This window comes from Choloepus didactylus, chromosome 16 (assembly GCF_015220235.1).
Source record: "Choloepus didactylus isolate mChoDid1 chromosome 16, mChoDid1.pri, whole genome shotgun sequence".
Classification (NCBI taxonomy): Eukaryota; Metazoa; Chordata; class Mammalia; order Pilosa; family Megalonychidae; genus Choloepus; species Choloepus didactylus.
Genome location: NC_051322.1, coordinates 38,576,694 through 38,595,937, shown reverse-complemented (window position 1 = coordinate 38,595,937; position 19,244 = coordinate 38,576,694). Strand labels below are relative to the sequence as shown.

The window sequence follows — 19,244 nt, the reverse complement described above, 5'->3', positions numbered from 1 at the left end:
TCTAAATCTAAATGTTTTTGATTTTGGTGATGTCCCATTTATTTTTTTCTTTTGTTGCAAGGGCTTTGGTGTAAAATCTAAGAAACCATTGCCTAATACAAGGTCCTGAAGATGCTTCCCAATGTTTTATTCTAGTACTTTCATGGTTTTGTTTCTTATTTTTCAATCTTTCTTCCATTTTGAGTAGATTTTTGTATATGGAATGAGGTAGGCATCCACATTCAGTCTTTTTCATATGGATATCCAGTTTTCCTAGCACCATCTGTTGAGACAATTGGCCGTAAATGTGAGGGTCTGTTTGTAAATTTTAATTCATTTCCATTGGTTTATAACCTCCTACTTAACATTGATATAAAGCTTATAGTCTATATTCCAAGTTTTTCATAGTCCCAATAGTATCCCTTTGAGCCTTTTCTCTTCCCTTGCTAGATCCTATCCAGGATCATGTGTTGCATTTAACTGTCATTGTCTCTTTAAGTTGCTGTCTTTTTTTAAAAATTCTGGAAACATATTCAGAACATAAACTCTCATGTCAGCCATTCCCAAACATACCCATTCACAAGATTGTGGAACCCTCACCATCTTCCATTACTAAAACTTTCCCATCTTCCCAAACAGAAACCCTATACTCATGCATTAACTCCCCATTCCCCCTGCCACTGCACCACTGTGGTTGCTTTTGAGTAGAAACCTGAAGGGAGGAGGAGTGAGGAGGCTATTGTAGTAATCAAGATGAGAGACGACAGTAGGTTGGAATACAGGGGTCATAGTAATAAAATGGAAAGAAGTAATTGGATTCTTCATCCTTCTCTTATTGTTGCTTTCTGGTTATTTTTATTTATTAGCACCTCATCTAGAAATGGGTTAAGATAGATAAGGTAAACTCAAATTAATTGGAGTTACTTCATATTTGTATATCTAACAGTACATTTGGTTAGGAGCAGATTATTGATGTTTCTGTGTAGATATGTAGAAATTCATGCCAGTTTTCAGTTAATTTTACCTTGAGGTTTTCATCATCCAGAAGGAGATTTGGAGTATTGCTGAAGTGAAAGAATTTAATTTTACATCTTTGTGGTCCTTAATAGATATTATTTTTCTGAACTTCCATACTGTCATTAATTACAAGTTCTCTCCTTTGATGCATAAGTCTTTTCAGTAGCATTACAATTGGAGTGCTTTACCCTGCTGTGATTGGCAAGTCAAGTTTTCCTCCTTAAAGAACAAGCTTAAGAACAAGAATGGAAGATTCCTACAGCTTTCAAGGAAATAGATTGTTCTGTTGACATTTAGTAGAAGGACTTGTTCTGAATACTAAAGATGATGCTAAATGACAAAGCATTATGACTTAGATTTTCCAATTGTTCTGAAATCATGTTCAGTGCAATATGTATATGACCTGAAGAAAATGAACGCTGATATCTTAGGAAAAGTTTGATCAGCTAATATAAATCAGTAGAAGGTAAAAGGTAGGGTCTAAGCTTTTTTTCCAAGTGAATTGAGTTTCCTTCTTAAACCCAAAACATGCACCAAAGCAGCATAATGAAATACTTGCTTAATATTTGGTCATGCAAAATAAAGCTTCAAATGCAATTACAGTTTCTCTCTGTGGCTTCATAAATCCTTTGAAAACAAAAACTGATTCTTTTAAACCCAGCTTAATTATAGTCCTCATTCTTTTGCAGCTGCAGCAACAGCAATGCATTCCATATCCTTCCTGCAAAGGTGTGGTTTTTTTCATAGTCAGGGAACTACCCCTTTGAAAACAAGCTATTGTTAGGGAGATTATTTACACATAATTATCTCTCAGATACATGCTATCTCCTTTACATTACTTAACATATACTTTTATGGTGCTTTGCAAATATTTTACAGTTAATAGAATCAGTTTTTATATCTTCATTATATGTTTTATAAACTACTCCATTTTAATCTAATTAATCTTTTCTGATTTTTTTTCTTCTAGAATGAGAGACTACAGGCCTTGCTGGGAGATAATGAAAAGATGAATTTGTCAGATGTTGAACTTATCCCACTGCCTTTAGAACCCCAGGTGAAAATTAGAGGAATTATCCCAGAAACAGCTACACTGTTTAAGGTAAATGTGATGGATCTTTTTTTGTATACGATAGGAACCTAATTCTTTAATGCTAGAGCAGAGACACTACCTTGGAAAATTATTACATTTCAGGGAATATCTATAATTTTATTTAATTAAATAAACGCTAGATAAAAAGCTGCCTTTAAATTATCAGTACGTTTCCATTCTAAGAACTTCTGTTACCAGTACATGGGGATGGAAATATATAAAATATTTTCATTTCTCCAGGTTGGTCCTTAAACTTCCATTCTTTGAACTAATTACTAATCAGAGCCATGCCTGCCTTTCCCCATGGCAATATTTTAAGAGAATTTATGTTGGAAAACTATGCATTTAGTTCATAAGTTCATATATTCATATATGAATCCCAAGTAGCCTTTTTAAAATTTCTCAATCTGTTCCTATGAACCTTACATTTTTTCTTACATTTTCAAGTAGCAGTTCTCTTTAGTCCTTAATAACATACCATACTTTCTTTTGGCTGGCTACCAACTGGATAAGCAGAAACAGCGAGTGGCTGCTCCTTTCTCTAGTCAGGCTAAAGGGTCCAAGAACCAAGCATCATTACCAGCATCATATCATATAGAAAGTCTCTGTGAGACGTGGTTTTTTAGGTTTGTGATTCTAGAATTAGAAGGGTATAAGTTGCACTTGAACATCAGTTTATAACAAATAAAGAGTTCATAGAAGAACTAAAGCATATAAAAAGGTGTTTAGTTACAGTAAGAAATAGTTCCCAATTTGAAAGAGGTGTTTTTTAAAGTGAACTGTTCTAGCCCAGCATGTACAACTGAAGCAAAAGTTACATAAAGCAATATTTTACATTGCCTCTAATATTTTCTATTCTTTTAAAAAATCTTCCATCATATTAATTCTGAAACCTGTTTAATAGGTTTCAAAACCCTTTAATGCAGTACAACTTGCAGTTTGAAAAATATTGCTGTAGAAGATACAGTGCAACTATTTCTTAGTTCATGTTTACAACACAATGGGAATTGGAATATAAACAGGTACACACAAGGCAGTATATATATATGTAACAACAGGGGTTCCTTTGGATTAAAACTCCCTAACAAGACCAGCTTCTAATATTCCCTTTCCTTAAAGACTAATCAAGAACAGTTAGTCAAAAAGGTAGTTTGATCATTTTTTCAAACAATTGGAAAAGAATATCTAATACACAGGAGTTGGAAGAGTGGAGTATAAGCTTGTATATCTGCCACTGTTGTTAAGTGGCTTCTGAACCTTTTTTTTTCCTTAATTACACATATTATAATTGTGTCTTATACTAAAACAAAGTAGGTGATCAATGAAAATACTATGGACTTTTTTTTCATGGAACTAATTTATATGACTTTTTAATTATTTTTAACACTTGAGTGGTTGACAGACTTGATTCCAATAATAGGCTTTTAAAAAATTGTGGTAACAAATTTGTAACAAATTTGCCGTATAAACCATTTCTAAGTGTACATTTCTGTGGCATTAACTACTTTTACAATGTTGTGCTACCATCACCACCTTCTAGTACTACAACTTTTCCATCTCTTAAAACAGAAACTCTTTTCCCATTAAACCATAATGCTCCATCTGCACTCTCTCCAGTCCCCAGTAACCTCTAATCTACTTTCTGTCTCTATGGATTTGCTTATTCTAGATATTTCATTTAACTGGACTCACATGTTTAACCTTTTGTGGATGGAATATTTCATTTAGCATAGTGATTTCAAGGTTTATCCATGTTGTAGCTTGTCACAGAACTTCATTCCTTTGTATGACTGAAAATTATTCCATTGTATAGAAATCACGTTTTGTTTATTCATTCTTCTGCTTCTGGACATTCAGGTTGTAGCTGTTTTTTGACTATTTTGAATAAGACTGCTATGAATATTGGTGTGCAAATGTGTGTTTGAACCCGTGTTTTCAATTCTTTTGAGTATATAGTTAGAGGTGAAATTGCCAGGTCATACGGTAATTCGATACCTAACTTTGTGAGCAACCACCACTTTTCCACAGCTGCTGCACCATTTCACATTCCCACCAACAGTGAATGAGTATTCCTATTACTTTACATTCTCACCAATGCATGTTTTTTTTTTTGTTTGTTTGGTTTTGGTTTTTCAACAGTAGTCAGTCTAGTGGTTGTGGAATAGTATCTCATTGTGGATTTGAGTTACATTTCCCTAATGGAAAGATGTTGAGCATCTCTTCATGTGCTCATTGGCCATTTGTATATCTTCTTTGGTGGAATATCTTTTCAAGTCCTTTGCTCATTTTTTAAATTACTTGTTTGTTTTGCTGTCGAGCTGTAGGAGTTCTTTATATATTCTGGATATTAAACCCTTATCAGATACATGATTTTCAAATATCTTCTCCCACTCTGTAGGTTGTGTTTTCACTTTTTTTATTCTTTTGCATGTGGATACCCAGTTTTATCAGCACCACTTTTTGAAGAGATTCCCCCCCCCCCACTGAATAGTCTTGGGTACCCATGTTAAAAATCAACTGGTCATAGAAGTGTAGTATCATTTCTAAACTCTCCTCTCTATTCCAGTGATCTCTATGTCTATCTGAAACATCAGTACTACACTGTTTTGAATATTATAGCTTTGTAGTTAAGTTTTAAAATTGGGAAGTGTGAGTGCTCTAACTTTGTTCCTCTTTTTCAGGGTGGTTATGGCTACTCGGGGCCCTTTGCCCTCCCTATGAATGCTTCATTTCTGCAAAGAAGGCATTTATAAGATTGAGAAAGTTGCCTTCTATTCCTAGTTTTCTCAGTGTTCTTATCAAGAAGTGTTCTGGATTTTTCTTACATGCCTTTTCTGCATCAATTGAGATGATCATGTGATATTTCCCTTTGTTCTATTAATGTGGTGTAGTACATTAATTGATTTTTTTTTTTGTTGAACCATGCTATCATACTGGAATAACTCCCAGTTGATCATGGTGTATAATTTTTTCAATGTGCTATTGGATTCAGTTTGGTAATATTTTGTTGAGGGTTTTTCTTTTTCTTTTTTTTCTTTTTTTTTTTTTTTATTAAATTCAGTTTTATTGAAATACATTCACACACCATACAATCATCCATGATATACAATCCGCTGTCCACAGTATGATAACAGTTATGTGTTCATCACCACAATCTATCTCTGAACATTTTCCTTACATCAGAAAGAACCAGAACAAGAATCAAAAATAAAAGTGAAAAAAGAACACCCAAATCATCCCCCCATCCCACCCCATTGGTCCTTTAGTTTTTATCCCCATTCCTCCACTCATCCATACACTAGATAAAGGGGGTGTGATCCGCAAGGTCTTCACAATCACACTGTCACCCATTGTAATCTACATTATTATATAATTGTCTTCAGGAGTCCATCTGTACTCATAAAAGATATGAGTCTCTAGTTTTCTTGTGGTATCTTTATCTGACTTTAGTATGAGGGTGGTGTTAGTCTCATAAAATGAGTTAGAGAGTGTTCCTTCCTCTTCCCTTTTTTGCAAGAATTTGTTCTTTTTTGGAAGAATCAGTTCTCTTCCAAAAACTGGTGTTACGATGTCTTGGATGTTTGGTAGAATTCCCTTGAGAAAGCCTTGATTTCTAGCTTCATTGTGGTCAGAGGAAATGTATGATTTAATTTTTTTTAATTGATTGACACTTGTTTTATGACCTAAAATATGGTGTTTCCTGCAGTAGGATCCATCCTATATGAATTTTCAAGTAAAAACTGAAGAAAAACAAGCCTTTAGTGAAGTCTGAACTCTACAGTTAGCTGACAGGATTTCCTTCATTGTGGTGCACAAAATGCTTTACTTCTTGGCTAGCAAAGAAACATGCTGGATCCATGTGCACTGGAATAGAATTTGTATTCTGCTTCTGTTGGGTGAAGTGTTTTGTATCTGAAAGGTTTAGTTGGTTTATAGTATCATTCAAGTCTTCTATTTCCTTGTTGATCTTCTGTATAGATGTTCTATCCATTATTGAAAGACTATCCAAATTGAAGCCTCCTACTATTAAGGTAGAACTGTCTATTTCTCCCTTCAAATCTCTCACTATTTGCTTCTTTTATTTTGGAGCTTTGCAGTTAAGTACATATATATTTATAATGGCTATGTCTCCATGAATTGACCTCTTTATCAGTATATAGAGACCTTCTTTCTCCCTCGTAACAGTTTTTGTCTTAAAGTCTGTTTCATCTGATATTAGTTTAGCTACCCTAGCCCTTTTTTTATTACTATTTGCTTGTTATATTCTTGTCTGTCCTTTCACTTTCAACCTCCTTGTGTCTTGGAATTTAAGGTGAGTCTCTTGTAAATAGCATGTGCTTTTTTATCCATTTTCCCAATCTCTGTCTTTTGATTGGAGCATTTAATCCATTTACACTGAATGTAGCTACTGATAATGCAGGGCTTTCTTCTGCCATTTTGCTGTCTGACCTTTATTGTCACTCAATTCTTCTGTTAATGACTACTTTCATATTTATTTGTTTGATTGTGGTGTACCATTTTGCATCCCTTCTTATTTCTTACTGTATATATTTTTCAGATACTTTCTTTGTGGTTACCATGGGCTTAAATTTAACATCCTAAATGTACTTCCATCACGTTTGATTTGATTTTAAATTTAACTTCAATAACATATTCATACACTGTTCCTATACCTCTCTGTCCTCCCACCTTTTTGTTGTACTTGTTGTGAAATATGTTTGCACATTATATGTCCAAAAACCATAATTTATTACTTTTTATTTATCTTAGAACCTGCTTAAGAAGTAAAAAATGGAGTTACATACCAAAAGATGCAGTACAGTCATAGTAGCATTTTTAATTACCCAGGTGGTTACTTTACTGGATATCTATATTTCTTTTTGCCACTTAATTCCACTCTCTTTTGCCCTTTCCTTTCTGTCTGAAGAACTCCCTTTAACATTGTTTTGTAGGGCAGGTCTAAGGGTGACAAACTCTCTCAACTTCTGTTTTTCTGGGAATATTTTAATCTCACCCTCATTTTTGAAAGACAGTCTCACTAGATATAAAATTCTTAGTTGACAATTGTTTTCTTTCAGCCTTTTAAATATTTCATTCCACTGCTTTCTTGACACCATGGTTTCTCATAAGAAATCTGCAGATAACCTTATTGGGGGCTCCCTTGTACATAACACATTTTTCTCTTGTAGTGTTCAGAATCAGCCACTTGACTACTAGGTTTCTGGGTGTGGTTCTCTTTGAGTTTATGTTGTTTGGAGTTCATTTGGCTTCTTGAATTTGTATATTCATGTCTTTTGTTAAATTTGGAAAGTTTTTTCTATTCTTTCTTTGAATATTCCTTCTGGGATTCCCATAATGTGTATGTTGGTACATTTGATGGTATCCCACAGGTCTCAGGCTCTGTTTGCTTTTTTCATTATTTTTTCTTTCTTCTCCTCAGCCTGAATCATTTTAATTATATTGTCTTCGAGTTCAGTTATTCTTTCTTCTTCCAACTCTAATCTGCTGTTGAAACCTTCTAGGGAATGTTTTATTTTAGTTATTTATGTCTTCAACTCTAGTATTTCTGTTTAATTTTTTTAATTTTTGTGTCTTGATTGAGATTCTCATATTGTTCATTTTTCCTGATATCATTTAGTTCTTTCTCTGTGTTGTCTTTTATCTTTTTTGAGCATACTGAAGATCTTTTTTTTTCCCCCTCCATCTTTCTCTGGTATGTCCAAAACTGGTCTTGTTTGTTTTGTTTGTTGTTTTCTGGATTTTTATATTCCTTTGGATGAGCCATCATTTCCTGTTTCTTTCCTTGTCTTGTACTCTTTTCTTGCACATTGTACATTTTAGAATTTTAATGGGTTTACTCTGGGATTTAGTCCTTGAGCTGTCTGTTCCTTAGGTTTGTATCCAACTAGTGATATGAAACATCAGAAACAGAAATTTTGTTGAGTGCCAAGAAATAACAAAATAAATAAGTCCGTGCAAAAAAAAAACAAAAACAAAAACAAAAAAAAACATCTTTCACACCTTTCACAGTCTTTCCAAATTAGTGAAGTATGGGGTCCTCTCTGTCTTTTCTGGCCCCGAGTCTTGTCCTGGGCTTGCGTTTACTAGCTTGTGGTCTTATGGATTCCCTTGTTTATTGGAATCTTAATGTCTTCTCTATTCCTTATGAAATGCATTCCCACTGCTCTTGGGTGCTCTGTTGTATGTCTTAAACCATTACTCCTTTGCCCCAGGCCACTTTGACTTAATTCTTTCTTATAATAATATAATTGTCTTCAAGCTGCTCTGTCTGCAGGGTAAGTTCTGGGAGGGCAAGTCAGAAATGAGTCCTTGGTTCATTCTTTCAGACTGCTACCCCATAGATTGGCACCCCAGTATGTGTATATAATTTACTCTGTTCCCCCTGAAATGGGGCCAGAGACTCACAGTGGGAGTGCAGGCAGGATCCACACCTTGCTGGGGAGGGGATGGGATAGGGGCCAGCAACGGCAGCATGAGCTTCTCCTGCTGCTTTCAAAGTTGTGGTTTTTTTTTTTTTTTAATTATTTGGTACTTAACCTAGTTACTGTATCACTTTAACAGTTTTCCAGAGTTTTGAGGAAGATGTCTCTGCCTATTTTTGCTAGGGGGAATGGAATACTGGTGCATCTTATGCCACCATCTGGGCTGACTGGAAGTATCTGTCCCTCTGTATAAATTTTGTGATTGACACTTCCATTTCTGCAAAAAAGTTTTCTGGAATTTTGATGGTGATTGTGCTGAATCTGTAAATAGCTTTAGATGGTCTTGACATCCTAATAATATTACCTCTTCTAATCCATGAACACAGGATGTCTTTCCATTTATTTAGATTTTCTTTGATTTCTTTCAGTAATATTTTGTTTTCAGTATACAAGTCTTTTAAATTCTTGGTGAAATTTATTCATAGATATTTTACATTTATATGCTATTGTAAATGGAATTGTTTTCTTGATTTCCTTTTCAGATTGGTTATTGTTGATGTTATGAGACATCATTTTGATCATAATAACCATTCCTGAATTTTTTCTCACAGTCTTTAGGTGGGCATCCTTTAAAATTCTGAGTAGTTTGGGAATAATTGCTCTGGGGCAGCTACTGCATAACTCTAGCATAGTAGTTCTTAATCAATTTTGGGTCATGGATCACTTTAAGAATCCGGTGAAAGTGATGGAGTGTAGAAAAATTGCACATACGATTGCATGTACAATTGCAGGGGCATCCCCATTGCCTTTAATGAACCGCTTAGAGCTGAAAAGATTAAGGAGGCCCACCCCACTTTTTTTCTCAGTATTTTAAAAGAGTATTTTATAGACCTCACCTTAAGAGCCAAAGCTAGATTTTCATGGGGAGTTGACCCCTTAAGGCACTGGGATTCGTGCTGGTTGTATTAAAGCTGTCATCTGCTTGCATTCTAAAAGTTCAGAGTTTCATTCTACTAGAGCTTGTAAATATTCTTTGAATCATTTGTGATGCCTTTATACCTAATAATTTATAGGAAAATTTTCAAACATACAGCAAATTTGAAAGAATTTTACAGTAAACAACCACTTCAGTTTTATCATTAATAGTTTGTTGTATTGCTTTTTATGGTGTTTCTTAGCCTTGATCAGTTTTATCGTTTGTTTTCTGTATTTTTCTTCCTCATTTTTTTCTTTGGATTATTACAAATTTCTCCGAATTCCCTTAATTTCTTCTCAGTGATCAAAACCAGTAGGGTATCCCACCCAGAACAGTTTTATGACCTTTCACCTGCAAAGTAGTGGCCTCAGGGTACTGCTTTCATATGATTCTCTCTTTTCTTTAATTTCTTTATTTTTTGATTGATTTAAATATATGCTTAAACTAAATCAGAGGTTTTATCTAAACAAGGGGGCTGTTCTCAGGAGAACATCATATAATTAATACAGAAGAAAAGATACCTATGTTTGAAAACTTCTTCATTTTATAATTGAGGAATTTGAGTATCCAGGTTATAAAGGTAGTTGTATACCTGTCATTAGAAACAGGGCTCCTAATTTATCTGATGCACTTTTATGCTGTAGTGTCTTTAATAATAAAAATAATGATGGTGAGCATATATAGAATGTCTTGTGTAACAGGCATGGTGCCAGTCTTGAACTTTATGTTTTCTGATTGACTCAGCAACTCTGCAGAAGAGGTGTTATCTTTATTTTACAGGTCAGGAAAAGATTAAAGAATATGCACAAGATCACCCAGCTAGTTCCTGGCAAAGCCTGGATTCATATCCATGACCGTTTTACTTTAAAAGCTTGTGCACTTTTCATCGTGTTGCCTTTTGAGTATTAGCTAACCCATCTTTCTCTCCTGTATACCTTAATGCATCTTCCTGCCAACTCATCTTGTTTCTTTAGATAATGTTTTTCTGTTTGTTGTCCTTAAACATCTGCATTTCCTAAATCTCAATTCAATAGATTATATCTAAATTTTTTAAAAATCTTTTTTCCCCCAGAGTGCCCTTATGCCTGCACAGTTGTTCTTTAAAACAGAAGATGGAGGCAAATATCCAGTTATCTTTAAACATGGAGATGATTTACGCCAGGATCAACTTATTCTTCAAATCATTTCACTTATGGACAAGGTGAACATAACCTTATAATGTTGGGAATATTTTTTCATTTTAAAAAATTATGGTTTTGTGCACATGCTATGTATGAAGATAGAAGTATTTGAAACATTCAAATACAGTGATAGAAGGGTCAACAATATCTACTTGACCTTGAACAAAGTTAGTTGTTTTTGTACACTGCAGAATGGCTCTTGTGATGAATAGAAAATGAAACTGCTTGTGTTCTGTTAAAACTTTTTTCCCAATTAAGTTTCTTCAATGTCGGATTTAGTAATTTCCTCCCTTTAGTCAACTTGATCTTTCTTTTGTTAAAATCCCATTCCTGTCCCTGGCTTTTAAAGGGATGTGTTTTTCCTCTTTTCCTCTTTTCCTTTTTTTTTTTTTTTTTTTTTTTTTCCTGATTTCTGAACAACTTTGTTTCTGGAACAGACTGCATAAATTTTGGAGGAACCCTGTTCTGAAATCTTCTGACAGTGATTTAGAGTAAGATGAAAAATTTGGCATATCATTATGTAAACGCTTAAAGAATTTACTTTGGTGATTGTGATGTCAAAGTTAACATAACTTTAAATTTAGATAAGCCTTAATTTAGGTTTACCTTCTAAATCTCCATTATATTAAAATGCTATCATACTTGTGCACAAAACTGTTTCTTAATAGTCTCTATGTTTGGTTTATTTTGTCTTTTGGTTGGAAGCTGTTACGGAAAGAAAACCTGGATTTGAAGTTGACACCCTATAAGGTATTAGCTACTAGTACAAAACATGGTAAGTTTATTTTACATCATGATTGTTTATTTAAATGCCCAATGAGTGTACTTTTTAATCTCTTAATTGAAAATTAAACACTAAGGATGTGAGAGCTTAAACTTCATTTGTAGCACTGAAGATAAATTGAGCATTTGTCTTTCATATTTGTGTGTCTTGAAATCATTAAACAGAATATTTGGAAGAAAACTTAACATCTTTAAGACATATTACTTTGCATTCACATTGGTTGCAACTCAGTAGTTTCTTACTTGGTAGTCTGTGTACTGAATAATCATTTGAGAGTTACTATGACTCAGAGAGTATTTGGGGTGTTCCGTTCTTTAGAAGTTATTCAGAAAATGTTGCCTTTACTGATTGATCTGTCTGTCTATCTATACCCTGAAAGTGTTTTTGAAATTGAATAACCTCTGGAAATTGGGCAGATTTCCTGGAATTGCTTGTCTACTGTTTACTGTAAAGTCCATAGCCTGTTAACTCTTAGAGCTTCTTACTCTTACATCTTCCTACCCTTGGATACCTTGAAGAAACATAAGTTTCTGTTTTAGGCCTATTACTTTGTGTTCCTCACAAACAATAACAAAAATTGGCCTAGAGAAACATAGAGATTGACTTCACTTAAAAAAAAAAAAAGTTTCATTGTAGTTACTATGGAATAAATGGCAGTATAAACTTAGGTTTATAGTTTACAGACCTTTTTAGATTGTTTGGATTTGTATCTTATATACATTTATAGACGAAGTTTAATCTTAGTAGAACCTTTATTATTTTTTGCTTAACCGATAGCTGTAGCTAATGCAGTGCATATACTTCTGTGTAGGCTTCATGCAGTTTATCCAGTCAGTTCCTGTTGCTGAAGTTCTTGATACAGAAGGAAGCATTCAGGTACAGTATTTTAAAGATTTATCCAATTCATGAATGTATTCCTGTTGAAAAATTATAAAAGTTGAGTTAAAGATGAAAGTCTCCTGTTATTGCCCCATCCTCTCCTCCAATCATGTTCATCCCTTTTAAAATAAGAAAAGGCCAGTATGTCCTGGTACTAAGCAATGTGTGGCTTTTGAAATTTTTTTATTCTGTAAATACATGGATTAGTTTTGGTCGCGTCTTTAAAAGTTTATTTTTAAATACAATTTTTCTTTTTCCACATGTAAGAAATATGTATGTAAATCACACAGGAAAACAATAGGCCTGGGTTAAAAGATAATGCAGAGAAAGGCTTTACAGAGAAGGTATTTGTTATAGTATATTCTCATTTTTCCCAGCTTAGAATATCCCAGTAATTCAGTATGGGATTTAGATTTTCAGAAAACCATTACTCTGATTCCTTAGGAAGGCAGGTGGTTATTCTCTTATTTAGTTTGGGGTGCAGTTATGTATAATGGTTAAAACTTTAGGCTAAGGACATTAGACTGCCTGGGGCTGTATTCTAGCTATGAAACTTTCCAGCTGTGTAACCTTGAGTTAACTCTTAACCCATTTTTTCAGAGAAGAGTGAATATTGCAGGCCCAAGATTGATATCTGATGAAAGGCCTGCTGGCCAAGATGGCCTTTGGATGGTATCTGGGAACTTGGTTTTTAGAGTGTTCTTTCTGTGCACTAACTGATAAGTGTGGATTGTTGTCCTAGACTGTTTGTACAAACAATGTGATTTATAGCAGACCTCTACTTTCCTTCTAGGCTCTGGAATTTTGTTTAGTTGCTAGACAGAAGGTGCCTGTGCTACCAGTCCCTAATAAAAACCTTGGGTGCCAAGTTGCTAATCATCTTCCTAGGCAGAAGCATTGCTCTCATGTCACTGCTTTTTTCGATGTTGGAGAAAGTAGTATATAGTCAGTGTGTCCCCTCGAGGGAATGAACAAGGTGGCCTGTACGTGGATTTCTGCAGACTTAATGTCTTTTTTTTCCCTTGCTGACCCTATTGTATATATCTTTTTGTTATAATAAACCTTAGTTGTTAGCATAATGTTATGTTCAGACCCATGAATCCCTCTGGGTAATCTTGGGGACTTCCCAGCACTCTTCAAACTTCAGTTTTTTCATTGGTAAAATCAGGGAAATAATAGCACCTAGTTCTATATGTTGAGCTCTTAATGTAGGTTTTAATTGAACTAATTGTTGAATAGAGTTATTAAGTATGTTGCTCGGTGTAATTAAGATTTTGTGAAAAGAAGAAAATGATAGTTTCTTGGCTCCACGTACAACCTGTGTAAATAGTTCAGTTGAGGTGTAAAGTATTATCTTCAACTTTATTTGATAATTATAAATTGTTTTCCAGAAGAGTTATACCTCATGTGTTTCACCTTGGCACATATCTTTGCCATATCTTGGTGTTGTCAAACTAATAACATTTGGTATTATTGTGGTTTTATTTTGGATTTCCCTATAAGGGTTGAAAATTTAAAAATATATTTATTGGCCATTTATTTCTTCTGTGAAGTGCTTATTCACATCTTTTGCCAATTTTTCTGTTGGGTTGTGTTTTTCTATTGACTTATAGGGAATTCCTTGTATATTCTAGATATGTTTCCTTTACCAGGTATAGAAAAAGCTGAAAACAAAGGATTAAACTTATTTTTAAACAGTATGTTAGTTGCATTTCAAATTATATGCTCAGTGTGTTTTTCTTCAACATCTGAATGTAAAGGAATGGGTCCAGATGGGGGGGGGGGGGGGATATACATTAAATCTCCAGTGTTTCCAGACTCTTTGAATACCTGTAGTGCATTTATGTGTCTCTGTAATTCTTTTGTTCAATCAACATCTCTTACTATGTTTTTTATGTCTCCTGAATTCTTAAAATTCTTAACATTTACTTTCAAATTATTTCAAAACTTTGGACTTACTGAATTTGTTAATGGAAATTTTCAGTAGCTGTGTTTAAAAACTTAGGTTCACTTTTAGGGGAATGTATGATAAGTGAATTAGATCACAACAAAGCTGTTACCAAAAAGACTGATTGCTAAGGTCCAATTTTATCATTTATTGACTAAGTTTTAAAGCAGACATTTGGTTATTATTTATCATTTCAAAATGTCTAGTTTGTTTAAGCATTATGTTGATTTAGTAAACATGTAAATCATGTCCTTTCAGAACTTTTTTAGAAAATATGCACCAAGTGAGAATGGACCTAACGGAATAAGTGCTGAAGTTATGGACACTTATGTTAAAAGCTGTGGTAAGTTTTTCAAGCTCTTACTTTCCATTGCTATTTTTGAATAAAGGAAAGCAGGCTGTCTTGGTGTTGCCTATTCATATACATTTAGAAAATGTTAATATTTAAATGCTCTATAGAAGAAGAGTAAAAAAGATGTTGATTTAAAAAAAAAAGTCATTAACACTTTTAACATCACTTAAATATTTTATAATTCCAGTGTCCCTCTTCCTGGGAGCTGTTAATTTTCTACTGTATTTTCCCTGTCTTTGAGTAACTTCAGTTATGTTGATTGTGCTACTTTTTTTTTTTTTTATCTTCATTTTATTGAGATATATTCATATACCACGCAGTCATACAAAACAAATCGTACTTTCGATTGTTCACAGTACCATTACATAGTTGTACATTCATCACCCAAATCAATCCCTGACACCTTCATTAGCACACACACAAGAATAACAAGAATAATAATTAGAGTGAAAAAGAGCAATTGAAGTAAAAAAGAACACTGGGTACCTTTGTCTGTTTGTTTCCTTCCCCTATTTTTCTACTCATCCATCCATAAACTAGACAAAGTGGAGTGTGGTTCTTATGACTTTCCCAATCCCCTTGTCACCCCTCATAAGCTACATTTTTATACAACTGTCTTCGAGATTCATGGGTTCTGGGTTGTAGTTTGATAGTTTCAGGTATCCACCACCAGCTACCCCAATTCTTTAGAACCTAAAAAGGGTTGTCTAAAGTGTGCGTAAGAGTGCCCACCAGAGTGACCTCTCGGCTGCTTTTGGATTCTCTCTGCCACTGAAGCTTATTTCCTTTCCTTTCACATCCCCCTTTTGGTCAAGAAGATGTTCTCCGTCCCACGATGCCAGGTCTACATTCCTCCCTGGGAGTCATATTCCACGTTGCCAGGGAGATTCACTCCCCTGGGTGTCTGATCCCATGTAGTGGGGAGGGCAGTGATTTCACCTTTCAAGTTGGCTTAGCTAGAGAGACAAGGCCACATCTGAGCAACAAAGAGGCATTCGGGAGGAGGCTCTTAGGCACAACCATAGGGAGGCCTAGCCTCTCCTTTGCAGCAACCGTCTTCCCAAGGGTAAAACCTGTGGTAGAGGGCTCAACCCATCAAACCACCAGTCCCCTATGTCTGTGGTCATGTTAGCAACCATGGAGGTGGGGTAGGCGAATACCCCTGCATTCTCCACAGGCTCCTCAAGGGGGCACTGCATCTTTTTTTTTTCCAACTTTCCCTTCTTTTTTAAATCAACTGTATGAAAAAAAAGTTAAAAAGAAAACGAACATACAATAAAAGAACATTTCAAAGAGACCATAACAAGGGAGTAAGAAAAAGACAACTAACCTAAGATAACTGCTTAACTTCCAACATGTTCCTACTTTACCCCAAGAAAGTTACCTAATATAGCAACATTTCTGTGAACTTGCTCCTACTATATCCATCAGAAATTAACAGACCATAGTCATTCCTGGGCATCCCCAGAATGTTAAATAGCTTATCTGTTCTTCTTGGATTATTGTTCCCCCTTCCTTAATTGCTCTCTATTGCTAGTTCTCCTACATTCTACATTATAAGCCATTTGTTTTATATTTTTCAAAGTTCACATTAGTGGTAGCATATAATATTTCTCTTTTTGTGCCTGGCTTATTTCGCTTAGCATTATGTCTTCAAGGTTCATCCATGTTGTCATATGTTTCACGAGATCGTTCCTTCTTACTGCCGCGTAGTATTCCATCGTCTGTATATACCACATTTTATTTATCCACTCATCTGTTGAAGGACATTTGGGTTGTTTCCATCTTTTGGCAATTGTGAATAATGCTGCTATGAACATTGGCGTGCAGATATCTGTTCGTGTCACTGCTTTCCGATCTTCCGGGTATATACCGAGAAGTGCAATCGCTGGGTCGAATGGTAACTCTATATCTAGTTTTCTAAGGAACTGCCAGACTGACTTCCAGAGTGGCTGAACCATTATACAGTCCCACCAACAGTGAATAAGAGTTCCAATTTCTCCACATCCCCTCCAGCATTTGTACTTTTCTGTTTGTTTAATGGCAGCCATTCTAACCGGTGTTAGATGGTATCTCATTGTGGTCTTAATTTGCATCTCTCTAATAACTAGTGAAGCTGACCATTTTTTCATGTGTTTCTTGGCCATTTGTATTTCCTCTTCAGAGAACTGTCTTTTCATATCTTTTGCCCATTTTATAATTGGGCCGACTGTACTATTGTCATTTAGTTGTAGGATTTCTTTATATATGCAAGATATCAGTCTTTTGTCAGATACATGGTTTCCAAAAATCTTTTCCCATTGAGTTGGCTGCCTCTTTACCTTTTTGAGAAATTCCTTTGAGGTGCAGAAACTTCTAAGCTTGAGGAGTTCCCATTTATCTATTTTTTCTTTTGTTGCTTGTGCTTTGGGTGTAAAGTCTAGGAAGTGGCCGCCTAATACAAGGTCTTGAAGATGTTTTCCTACATTATCTTCTAGGAGTTTTATGGTACTTTCTTTTATATTGAGATCTTTGGTCCATTTTGAGTTAATTTTTGTGTAGGGGGTGAGGTAGGGGTCCTCTTTCATTCTTTTGGATATGGATATCCAACTCTCCCAGCCCCATTTGTTGAAAAGACCATTATGACTCAGTTCAGTGACTTTGGGGGCCTTATCAAAGATCAGTCGGCCATAGATCTGAGGGTCTATCTCCGAATTCTCAATTCGATTCCATTGATCTATATGTCTATCTTTGTGCCAGTACCATGCTGTTTTGGCAACTGTGGCTTTATAATAAGCTTCAAAGTCAGGGAGTGTAAGTCCTCCCACTTCGTTTTTCTTTTTTAGAGTGTCTTTAGCAATTCGAGGCATCTTCCCTTTCCAAATAAATTTGATAACTAGCTTTTCCAAGCCTGCAAAGTAGGTTGTTGGAATTTTGATTGGGATTGCATTGAATCTGTAGATGAGTTTGGGTAGATTTGACATCTTAATGACATTTAGTCTTCCTATCCATGAACATGGAATATTTTTCCATCTTTTAAGGTCCCCTTCTATTTCTTTTAGTAGAGTTATGTAGTTTTCTTTGTATAGGTCTTTTACATCTTTGGTTAAGTTTATTCCTAGGTACTTGATTTTTTTAGTTGCTATTGAAAATGGTATCTTTTTCTTGAGTGTCTCTTCAGTTTGTTCATTTCTAGCATATAGAAACATTACTGACTTATGTGCATTAACCTTGTATCCCGCTACTTTGCTAAATTTGTTTATTAGCTCTAGTAGCTGTATCGTCGATTTCTCAGGGTTTTCTAGATATCAGATCATATCATCTGCAAACAATGACAGTTTTACTTCTTCTTTTCCAATTTGGATGCCTTTTATTTCTTTGTCTTGCCGGATTGCCCTGGCTAGCACTTCCAGCACAATGTTGAATAACAGTGGTGATAGCGGGCATCCTTGTCTTGTTCCTGATCTTAGAGGGAAGGCTTTCAGTCTCTCACCATTGAGTACTATGCTGGCTGTGGGTTTTTCATATATGCTCTTTATCATGTTGAGGAAGTTTCCTTCAATTCCTACCTTTTGAAGTGTTTTTATCAAAAAGGGATGTTGGATTTTGTCAAATGCTTTTTCAGCATCTATTGAGATGATCAATTGATTTTTCCCTTTTGACTTGTTAATGTGTTGTAATACATTGATTGATTTTCTTATGTTGAACCATCCTTGCATGCCTGGAATAAACCCCACTTGGTCATGGTGTATGATTTTTTTAATGTGTCTTTGGATTCGATTTGCAAGTATTTTGTTGAGGATTTTTGCATCTATATTCATTAGGGAGATTGGCCGGTAGTTTTCCTTTTTTGTAGCATCTTTGCCTGGTTTTGGTATTAGATTGATGTTAGCTTCATAAAATGAGTTAGGTAGTGTTCCATTTTCTTCAATGTTTTGAAAGAGTTTGAGTAAGATTGGTGTCAGTTCTTTCTGGAAAGTTTGGTAGAATTCCCCTGTGAAGCCATCTGGCCCTGGGCATTTATTTGTGGGAAGATTTTTGATGACTGATTGGATCTCTTTGCTTGTGATGGGTTGGTTGAGGTCTTCTATTTCTTCTCTGGTCAGTCTAGCTTGTTCATATGTTTCCAGAAAATTGTCCATTTCCTCTACATTATCCAGTTTGTTGCCATACAGTTGTTCATAGTATCCTCTTATAATTTTTTTAATTTCTTCAGGATCTGCAGTTATGTCACCTTTTTCATTCATTATTTTGTTTATTTTGGTCTTCTCTCTTTTTGATTTTGTCAGTCTAGCTAGGGGCTTATCAATCTTGTTGATCTTCTCAAAGAACCAACTTTTGGTGATATTTATCCTCTCTGTTGTTTTTTTGTTCTCTATGTCATTTATTTCTGCTTTAATCCTTGTTATTTCTTTTCTTGTACTTGGTTTAGGATTGGTTTGCTGTTCATTTTCTAGCTTCTTCAGTTGATCCATTAGTTCTTTGATTTTGGCTCTTTCTTCCTTTTCAATATATGCGTTTAGTGCTATAAATTTCCCCCTTAGCACTGCTTTTGCTGCATCCCATAGGTTTTGGTATGTTGTGTTCTCATTTTCATTCGTCTCTATATATTT

General features: G+C 34.9%; 1 protein-coding gene across 3 annotated transcripts in view; it reads left to right on the top strand.

The window, feature by feature from the left end:
* The window catches only part of PIK3C3 (phosphatidylinositol 3-kinase catalytic subunit type 3), a 200,428-nt gene that overhangs the window by 125,151 nt on the left and 56,033 nt on the right, over positions 1-19,244 (top strand). For all 3 annotated transcript variants that reach the window (XM_037805813.1, XM_037805812.1, XM_037805814.1), the window contains exons 16-20: positions 1,967-2,098; positions 10,581-10,709; positions 11,395-11,464; positions 12,285-12,349; positions 14,559-14,643. In XM_037805813.1, the coding sequence (XP_037661741.1) occupies positions 1,967-2,098; positions 10,581-10,709; positions 11,395-11,464; positions 12,285-12,349; positions 14,559-14,643 (481 nt within the window). The remainder of the gene's footprint in view (positions 1-1,966; positions 2,099-10,580; positions 10,710-11,394; positions 11,465-12,284; positions 12,350-14,558; positions 14,644-19,244) is intronic.